The sequence below is a fragment of the Alosa alosa genome, chromosome 3 (genome assembly GCF_017589495.1).
Source record: "Alosa alosa isolate M-15738 ecotype Scorff River chromosome 3, AALO_Geno_1.1, whole genome shotgun sequence".
NCBI classification, from domain to species: Eukaryota; Metazoa; Chordata; class Actinopteri; order Clupeiformes; family Clupeidae; genus Alosa; species Alosa alosa.
This window is the reverse complement of record NC_063191.1, coordinates 13,492,590-13,502,885: the sequence shown is the minus strand read 5'-3', so window position 1 is coordinate 13,502,885 and position 10,296 is coordinate 13,492,590. Positions and strand designations below refer to the sequence as shown.

At 43.4% G+C, this 10,296-nt stretch overlaps 2 protein-coding genes across 3 annotated transcripts; both read right to left on the bottom strand.

Moving 5' to 3' along the window:
- Positions 1-306: 306 nt before the first annotated feature.
- On the bottom strand, positions 307-3,576 carry gpr18 (G protein-coupled receptor 18). Of its 2 annotated transcripts, none has more exons than XM_048239474.1 (2): positions 3,560-3,576; positions 307-2,023 (listed from the first exon to the last, which is right to left on the bottom strand). In XM_048239474.1, exon 2 carries the CDS (start codon positions 2,021-2,023, stop codon positions 1,007-1,009), a length of 1,017 nt encoding a protein of 338 aa, XP_048095431.1. In that variant the 5' UTR covers positions 3,560-3,576; the 3' UTR covers positions 307-1,006. The 2 variants fall into 2 exon arrangements, with proteins under 2 accessions (XP_048095431.1, XP_048095430.1); XM_048239473.1 differs by lacking the exon at positions 3,560-3,576 and adding an exon at positions 2,870-3,008.
- Positions 3,577-5,810: 2,234 nt separating this feature from the next.
- gpr183a (G protein-coupled receptor 183a) lies at positions 5,811-9,398 on the bottom strand. Its single transcript, XM_048239408.1, has 2 exons — positions 8,739-9,398; positions 5,811-7,725 (listed from the first exon to the last, which is right to left on the bottom strand). Exon 2 carries the CDS (start codon positions 7,698-7,700, stop codon positions 6,627-6,629), a length of 1,074 nt encoding a protein of 357 aa, XP_048095365.1. The 5' UTR covers positions 7,701-7,725; positions 8,739-9,398; the 3' UTR covers positions 5,811-6,626.
- Between the last annotated feature and the right edge of the window lie 898 nt (positions 9,399-10,296).

The following is a 10,296-nucleotide window of genomic DNA, read 5'->3' as shown; positions in this document are numbered from 1 at the left end:
TTCACGATTCTCGCGGGCGGGGCGCCGCTCTTGGAAGTTGCATGGCTGGTTTTCTCGGTAGGGACTCGCTATGTCTATGCTTTTTAGCTATGCTAGGTGAACGATTCGCCTATTACAAGTTTGTTTACCAACAAATTGGCTTCATAAAGGTGAAAATCTTGCATAGTGTGCCTTTAAAAACCAAGTGAGCTGAGTGAATGGATTTTACGCGTAGCGAACGGAACGCTTCAGTGACGCGCCTGGTTTAGCTCATACCTGACCTTCGAACTTTGGTGCCAATGTTGTCCATCTACCTAATATGTATGCTAATAATAACACTTTTAAGGCCAAACGTAAACCTTAGATGTAATGGGAGAAATACATTTGTCTCTCTCCTTTTATCTTATCAATAATATACCACCGCTTCTCACAATTACAATATTCATCTTTCTCTCTTGTCTGCTCCCACAAATCAAAGTTATGTCTCACATTGCACAGACAGTTTGTTTTTACTTTCCTGAAGTTCAGCCTCAAAGCGGAAGTTCAAAACTTATAAGCAGAAATAATCAACCAATGTTTGACCTTACAGCAACTAATGCAATTCATTACTCACAAGAGGAGCTTAAATGTATTTCCCAGCCATGGTCAGTTTGGTCTTCATTAAACATGCCCCATTTGTCTTTTAAATCTCTGTACACAGCAATTTCAAATCATTCACCATAACATTTCATTTCTATGTTTTAGACTGAATGTCTGTAGCATCCTAAGGCTTGGTAACAATGAGACTAGCTGACCAAGTCATTTTTTTTGTTTGATGCCCATCAACTCTATAGTCGTTCATCCCATCCATCCACCCAACCCCTAGGATGTCCATCACAGCTGGCTGCCCAACTGAGATCATTGTGTCTATATCTCCCTAAGCCCCTGCACAATGAGACAATGAGACTGATTGTGTCATTTGTTTTTGATGCCCATCGTCCAATGTCTAATCATCCAGTGACAATGTGTCAATCCCAGCATGCCCTTCTCAGATCATGGCGCTGGTGATGTTGCTGAGAGAGCGCACGCTGCTGGTGTGCATGCTTTTGCGCCGGATGCTGCGTAGGTAGTTCCGATAGAGGATAACGCTGATGACGCGGTCCTGGAACTGCTTGGAGACGATGTAGTAGAGGACGATGTCCAGCACCGTGCTGAGGTTCATCAGGAGGGTGGTGAAGGCGCCCCAACCGCTGTAGACCTCGTTGCTGTCCGGCGACAGTAGCAGGAAGACGAAGCAGACGTGGTAGGGCACGAAGCACACCAGCACCTGGATGATGAGCGTGACAATGATGCGGATGGACTTCTGCTTGACCTTGGGCTTGAGCTTGGACGTGCGGCCGTGTATGAGGTTGTCCACGATGACCGCGTAGCAGCCCACCATGATGCACATGGGCACGAGGAAGAAGAAGATGAGCCGGACGAAGTTGATGGGGTTGTCGCGGCGCAGGTGCTCGGTGTCACGCATCTTCAGGCACGTGGTGAAGTTGTGGCTGGCTACCGCGTCCGGGTCCTCGTCGGGGAAGAGCAGCGGCGCTGTGCAGCCCAGCGTCATCACCCAGACGCCGGCACACGACACCACCGCCTTGCGAGTGCTCTTGAGCTCGCGGCTGTGCTTGGGCTGGACGATGGCCACGTAGCGGTCGGCGCTGATCAGCGCAAACACCCACAGCGCCATGCACGGATAGAAGACGGTCAGCGCGGCGGTCACCCGGCAGAACATGTCGCCGAACGGCCAGTAGTCCCACGAGTAGTAGATCATGCGGAAGGGCAGGAGAAGGATGAAGACAAGGTCCACCACGGCCACGTTGATCATGTGAATGGTGACTGAGGTCCGCCGCTTGGTGGTCAGGGCGAACACCCACAGCGCCGTGATGTTGACCAAGAAGCCGATGATGAAGAGGAAACAGTAGAACACCAGGCCGGCCGTGCGGTACTCCACCGGGGCAAGGACCGTGGACCTGCTCATTGCTACGGAGATAGTCTCGTTCATGGCTGCTTCACCCATCTGCGTGACCAAACCAAAGAGAAAGTGAAATTTGTTAACAGATGAGGAAGTTGGATTTTGGGAGAGCAAAACTTTCCTTGTATAAACAGGGTGCAAAACAAGCTGCTTTATGGCAGGAAGAGACAAGTGCCTGGCTTTGTTTAGCATTACTCTAAACAGAAAGACCACATACACCTCTGAACTGTGATGCGTATTGTATATATTAACACAAAGAAGCTGCTATGTCTAATTTAGCACTGAATCGGAAACAAATCTGTGGCTAATGCACATTCTGATGAACGACTTTGGACATGTTCCAAGACAACAAAATGAAGTCTTCGGCCCATTTGGAGACAGTAAGAGTGTCAAACAGGCAAAGAGGGTCGAAAAGGTTAAGTTATCAAATCATATTTCAACAAGAAATTAAAAAGGTCTGAGAAGAAAAGGAAGCAGTGAATTTACGAATAAGCTAAAAAAGGAAGATGGCAGTGCAAAAGAAGAAGTGAGAAGAAGAGGTCTTTTGATCTCATGAGTGGAAGCTCCGACGAGACCACTCACAGTAAACACGTTACCACACCAACACACATACGACCCCCACACTCCCCTTTCAAGTGTCGAACTTTGTGTCACCTCGCACAGAAAAGTAATGATCAGTGAAACACATATGTGAAATGTAATGCTTTACCTCACTTTGAAACTCAGATGCTAACAGTTTATAAGGCAAACAATTATAGTAAACCTCTACACCCAACATACGAAGGCCTAGGTTTTACACAAACTCATTTTCAATTCGCTTCACTGACTTTCTTCATCATGCTCCTACCCTCAACTCCATTTGAATCAAACATGAACACATGAGTTCCTTACTTTGTGTGAGCTTTAGTTCATCATCCTCCGTGTTGTGTTTAATCACATCAAAACATCCAAAGACAAAGAGCGACCTGCTCTCTATCCAGCAGCCATCACACTGTACACTGCACTAACAGTGGCGGTGACGAGACGGAAGTTATTTATAAACCATTTTGTTCTGCCTTGGTTTTCTGCATGTGCATGTACAGACACAGGGGGCTGTGAAAAACGCCACCACTTCCTGTGTTGCCTCCACTTAGTCGCTTACCAATGGAACAAAATGGCTTCTAAGTACACCTCCTCAGGAAAGAAACAAAAACTGTAATAATAATAATAACAATAATGTGTGATTAGAAAGTGGAGCGTGCTGACAGGTTTGGGTTCTGGTTATTGATTGGAAAAATAGGGTTTGTCACAGTACATTAGCTCTCATGGGAGAGTGGCACAGCAGGTGGCAGGAGAAGGCATCTGGCATTGCAGAGTTTTAATTAAGAACAGGATGTTGTGGCAGTTGCTATATAAACAGGAACTCAAATCTTTGGAGTAGATGTCTCATGCTGATTCTGTGAGGTTCTCTCTTTCCCTCCCTCCTCTCTCTCTCTCTCTCTCTCTGTCTCTCTCTCTCTACAGACGTGTCGTACCAGGTCGGGCAAAGTGAGCTGGGAGATGAGACACAAAAAAAAAAAAAAAAAAATGTTTGAGCTGTACCAGGATCCGGAGCAGATCATGTAGGGCAATAGCTCACTCACAGGGACGTTGTTAATTTAAGATGAGGACATGTACAGCCCACAAACACCTGCGCCATGCTCCATATACACATGGGAATAAGACAAGCCGAAAGCTGAAATGACTACCACACTGTACATGTTTTCTGAGTGAACGTTTCCACTGGTGTGCTGATCACATGGTTGTGAAGGGTGCAGTGGAAACCCGGAGCGGAGAAAAACACACATACACTTCTCCATTTGCCCTCTCCGTTTCTCTTTTCATGGTAATCACACATACCAACGTGATACAGTAATGAAATTAAACCATGCAAGCATTTTACAGACTTCTCACATAATACAGCAGTGTAATAGCTGGCCCCGTTGCTAGTATTAGCATTTGATGAGTTCAGTTGCACAGTTCTATACTGCTGGTTAAGATTGAAATTCAATATTTATGCCATAAATGTTTTCATTATTTTTTCTTCTTTAATTATACCACAAATTATGTTACACTGGAGCCAGACCATCTGTCTTGGCACAGATCTATTTTTCAAGTATGAGTTACCTGAATTCCTGTCAGTGTTTCAGTTTTGGGTTTTAGTGGTCTCACGCTAGCATACGTATGGACTGTGCAATTGTTTATCTGATTGTTGTTAGTCTCAGTGAGAGTGCTCCTCAGCACCACATCCTCTTCAATCTTTTTGAGGGTCAGCCAGTGCTCAAAGCTCAAAGCTGCTCTTGGTCTACTCATGTAAAACCTGTTTATACAAACAGCATAATTATGAAGAAGTGCAGATTAAGAATTGTGTGATTTGAGGAGTTTATTGTTTATCAGCAGAAATGACATGACACCACTTGTGTTCCAATTGAGCTGGGGTTGTATTGTATAATTGTCCTGCTTGACACCCCCATCTAGAGGTAGAAACTCGTAACTGCGTTTTGAAGTGTGTCAGACTAACAGACATCATGGAAACTAGAATCATAGTTTCTGCATGGCACATGTTCATACCAGTAATAACAGCAATCATAAATGTAAATTACATGTAAATGACATTTACTGACATTTACACTTGTGTCTTCACCACACTAAGTCCACAGGCTGTGTATTATTTCCTCAACAAGCACAATGTCCCATGATCCACATTTTTTAAATTATATGAATTCATATGCAAAACATATCATATCAAAACTATGTAAACAATGTAAAACCAGATTTAACCCAAATCATGTTTTTACTTCAGCGAATGTTGCTTCCCATCAGCATTGCATAGGTCACGTAAAAATGAGGATTTCATTCTAAAAAAAAGAATGAAAAGAGAGGAAAAAAGAAAAGAAAAGCACTCTTGGGTTACATACTTGGGTTCCATAATGTCTATCAGGCAAAAGTATTTATTTCTTCTCTTTGTACCACAGGAAGTTAAACTGCTGATACAACCACCCACTGTGGCAGAGCGACATTTTAGATGGTGGCCATGTGAGTGCGTCATCAGCCCTTAAACCATTCACAGCAGACACTAGGTGGCAATGGATGTAAAGAAATGGACTAAAACAAAAAAAAAAAACAACAACAGCCCAGATGTCAAACAGCACTCTTAAAACGAACGTGTTGAAAACAACACAACTTGCGTTGTTTTTACCACATATCTACAGTATGTCCAAATAGGGACAACACAGTTTTGTTTTAACCCTTGTGTTATCCTTAAATCTTACCGACACTCTTTATCCTTGGGGTCAATTTGACCCCAGCTAAATAAACCCTCAGAAAATGATTATAATTAATATTGTTACCCAGTTTTTTTGTGACAGGTACTTAACAAGAGTGTAATAACCACCATCAAAAGCCCTACAAAACAATCCCACCCCCCCCACACCCCTTTATGAACCTTGGAACCCTGGCTGGCAATATTGCCCATCCAGTGTCAGCCGCCTAAAGTCTTGCTGTTGCTTCCCCTTTTGACTTATACAGTCCTGCCAAAATGACTTATATGTAATATGTACTTGTGTATGTAATAATGATAATAACAATATGTTCTCATACTATTCAAATAGTAATATACATAATGTGTCAAATATTCATGTATCCTATGTTTCATACAGCTGGGGTCAAACTGACCCCAAGGAACATCAATGTACAAAATATTTGTACAGGACATTGAAAACAAATTATTGTACAAATTTCATGCTAACTCAGTTGTACCCTTCAATTGAGGAAAAGTCATGAAACATGAAGCAAAACAAAAAAGTGAACCACATATTTTATCAAATTCATGTCAAATTGTCAAATGTCAAATTGACCCCAAGGATAACATGAGGGTTAAGAGTGAGTGTATAGAGCACAGAGATCTCTAGAGAACAAACATAGATGTAAATACAAGACAGGGTGAAACATGAAACTTTCAGTTGCTCTGTAGTCCTCATCAGGCCAAATCACAAGGCATTCAGCACTCTCCATTAAGCCCTAATGTTCAACAGTAACTGGTATCTGGGATGACTTGTCAAATCTTGCATCATTAACTTATAAACAATCCCCATCAACTTGATCTTGAGCACTACATGCACTCACAGCGCCCTAATTTGTTCTGTGTGGTTTGCTCTTTACCCTGAGAAACACTTTACATGTGGTGAAAAATTCATTATCAAAAGGACAGTCATATACTGTACATAGCAAAATAAATGAAGTTGGTGGCAGGTTACATTTTAGCAGCCTCTGTTTTCTTATCCCACTTTATGATTGTGTCTTTCAATAATTGTTTAGAAAAGACTACCGATAATTATCTGTTTTTTTTTTAAGACAGTTCATCGTGATTCCCTTCATATCTGGTCATCATACAGTCCAAGCATGGTAGCTGTCATTTCTTTCTTCCTGTTGTTGTTGACTTTATAGAAGTTTGAGTCATATGACTCTATAGAAGTTTATAGAAGTTTGAGTCACATGACCCTCAAGCCCTGTTTTTTTCAAATGAGGAAAGAAAAAAAAAGATAATTGATGGTTGCAGATATTTCTGGATTCTAGAACCCTCCCAGAACCCCTGAGTTCTAAACGCTCGGCATGGACTCTTCAGGTCTTTTCAGTGGTGTTCACCCCTGCTGTAGAGACGGACCCTGTTGTGGTCAAGGTCGCGGGACGACTCCTCGGGCGAAGTGCGAGCGTTGCTGGAGAAGGACATGCTCACCTGCCTCCTGAGCAGCTTCATCACCTTCTTCTTGTAGCCCTTGCAGGCAAAGAAGTAGATGAACGGGTCCAGGCAGGAGTTGAGGTTCATCAGGCACACGGTGACGTGCAGCGAGATCTGGAAACGGTGCAGCTCGCCACAGTCAGGATCGTAACGCAACTTACGAACCATGTACTGCAGCAGGTCCATATGGTAGGGCGTGTAGCAGACCACGAAAACCAGGATGACGCAGAGGACGACCCCGATGGCCTTCTTGTTGCGGCCGGACTTCTCCGTCAGGTGGTTGGTCTTGGCCGACAGGCGCAGTTTGGAGCACAGCCACGAGTAGCAGACCAAGATGATGACCACGGGGATGCCGTAGCCCAGGAAGACGGCGCCGATAAGCATGAACGGGAGGTTGGGCACCGCCTCGAAGTTGGGGTACTCCATGCAGGTGACGTAGCCGCCGGGCTCGGCATGGGTCATGGGCATGGACAGCAGTGGCAGGGTCTGGGCAAGCACCAGCATCCACACACACACGCACACCCACTTGACGCGCTGGACCTTGCGGAAGCGCGACAGCCGCAGCGGCAGCACCACGGCGATGAAGCGGTCCACGCTCAGACAGGTCATGAAGTTGACCCCAGCGTAGGTGTTGATGTAAAACACCAGCGCCGTGGCCTTGCACGCAAACTCGCCCAGGGGCCAGTGGAAGCCCAGTGCGTAGTAGACCACACGCAGCGGCAGCGAGAGGGCAAACAGGATGTCCGAAACCACCAAGTTGGCCGAGTAGAGCGTGGTGGAGTTCATCTTGCGCAGGTTGGGACGGATGACGTGCAATGCCAACGCATTACCAAAGAGACCCACCAAAAACACGATTGAGTAATACAGTGGCATGAGAACCCGCGCCACTGGTCGGTGATCGTACAGATTTGTACATGTGGCGTTGGTGCAATTGGTGCTTTGGTCAATATCCATTGCTTCATTCATAGAGCCAGTGGACAAGCCCTGCTATCTGTAAGATAAAGACACAAGGCAATCATGAGATTGGTACGCTAGACCACACTGTTTCCTGAATGCTCTTCGAAGTCTGGTTTCATGAGGGAAGTATCATCTGTCATTATTGATGAGGGTGGTAATTTAATTGTTTTCACTTTGTTTACTTCACTTTTACTTGCTGCTATACTATTTCATTACATACATAGAGGGTGGGTGGTGGTTATCAGTCTCAACCCTACATGTGGCCACATTCGAAGCACTGGTGGTAAGGCCTCCCTCGTGGTTAGCTGGCCTTGGACACTACACAAAGGATATATGGGATAAGGAAGTGGTGTCTCAGTAATAGTGGCACGAAACAATGTCTGACCCTCCTGTTGAAGTTCAAACGGCTGAAATCTGTTTTCCCCAGATCGGAGTTTCAAACAAAAATCTGTTTCCTGCCCATATTCACACCTTGACACCCTCGCATGATTTCAGAGATCGGCGTTTGAGTTCATGTTACCAATATGACTTGTTTGGAGGGAAAACATATATTCATTTTTCTTTAAAATGATTAGACTCCCAGGCAAATAGTCTAGCAGATGCAACATAGATGAACACAAATATTGGTGCATGTTTGTTTTTAGGTCATGGTGTCTCAGAAAACCACTAAAGCATAGATGATGTTGTTTCATTTGACCCAAGTGTAAAAAACAAAATGTAAAAAGTCAGTTGCATATCTATCAAATTAACTAAAAGATTATACAATTATGAGATTCTAATTTGCACCAAGAAGTTATATGCCTATTTGTCATACATGCAAAATGGACTGATCAAAATGTACACTGTGCAGTCTCCCACATTACCTACTGTATATGATAACTTCAAATGACTATTTGAGTTGCCATAGATATCTGGGATTATCCCCATCATCATCCAAAAACACACAAACACTATTACATAAACATCTTGAGACACTGTAGATAGAAAAAAATACTTTGATGCCATCAAGTAGTCACTTCTCACATTTAATGTAATGAGGTCACTTACCAGAGAGGTAACGTTTTATCTTTGTGAAAATAAAGAAAATGTTTGATCCGCAATAGAGTCTTTCTTTTAGCATGGCACTGTTGCAAACTGTCCCTCTCGTCCTGTGGAGTCCAGCATAGGAGCGACTGCCAACTACAGAGAGTCAAATGCAGAGGAGCGGTCTGATTCCTATCCCTCTGTTACCATGGTGACTTAGTTTCCTGTGTTGCGGTGCAAATTTCTCTCAATTTCTCCTTCTTTCTCTCTCTCTCTTGTTCATGTTTTCATCTACAGCAGAAAGTATGTGGCACGTGTTGAGGGCTATGGCCAACATTATGCCCCATCCTCTAGCATTATCTTGTATCAAAGCACCTGCGGTGAAACATCGATATGAGGACTAAACTTTTCTTGCCGTTTCTAAGTTTCAGAATAGGCTAGAGTCTGTCAGCATTGAAGTGAATTTGTGTATGTGCAAAAGTGAGACAACAACTGCTACTGCCCCCATCCTCTAGCTTTATCTTGTATCAAACAACACATTCACACACAACACATTCTGTAACAAACCATAACTTACACCTGTTGACGTCCACCCTGTAATACACCTCAAAATGAGATTTTAAAAGACGCGCAAGGGGCGCGTAGAGAGGATCTGATGTAAAACAGAACAAAACAGGAACTACACAACACTGCCAAAGGCACATGTTGGACCATGTGTCACTACTCTCTGCCCACACACATATCTATCACCGCTAACTGACAAAGGGGCCCAGCAACTTCCCCATAGTCTATTTTCACCATTGGAATCACGGAATCACAGATTTGGTGGTGCTATTAGTGAATACATGAACACAATAAAAACACGCTTCCCTTGAAAGGTTTATCTTAGCCGTTATCTAAATGGTTAAAAAGAAAAATTCTAGAAGACTGTTTCACTTACACTTACAGGATGTGGGCTGTTCTGCAATTGATAAGATATCCGTGATTAATCATGTTTGTGTTTGTGGTTGCAAGGGCTCGCATGCAATTGTTATAATGCATGGCTCAGGACGGACCATATTCTGAAACAACATTTTATGGACCGTGACCACAAATATAAATATTTTTTTATCACTTTGATGTCCATGTTAGCTCCATTTGTTTTGATCTCCTTGGTGACCTCTTTTGACCTGCTTTTTAGTAATAGTGAAACAGCCATCTGTTCACCGGCTTTTCATAAGCCTCTTTCTTGCTTTGAGGTGGAGAATAGATAGTGTTTGTTTGACAGTGTCGTTGCCATGCAACTTTAGAGAGAGTCTGCTTACTTGAGACTCAAACTATCATAGTCATCATCACGTTAGTTCTTCTTTCAGTGGAGTGATGGAGTAGGATGAAAGTTAAAGGGAAGACAATTGTCTATATTCTTGCACGTGTGTTTTAGACTGTACTGTCTAAAGCCACCCAAATATTTAAAACTAAGAAGTGCTTCTTTGGCTGTCTGGGGTAAACAAAAGGATGTTTACCATGTAGTTTAAATATCAACATTTAGAGTGTTTTCCCATGAATATTGTGGACTTATACAAAAATAACTGTCCAGTCTTCT

What these genes read in the sequence shown, in the direction of transcription:
- gpr183a (XM_048239408.1), bottom strand. Translation starts at nt 7,700, where the DNA reads ATGAATGAAGCAATGGATATTGACCAAAGCACCAATTGCACCAACGCC.
- gpr18 (XM_048239474.1), bottom strand. Translation starts at nt 2,023, where the DNA reads ATGGGTGAAGCAGCCATGAACGAGACTATCTCCGTAGCAATGAGCAGG.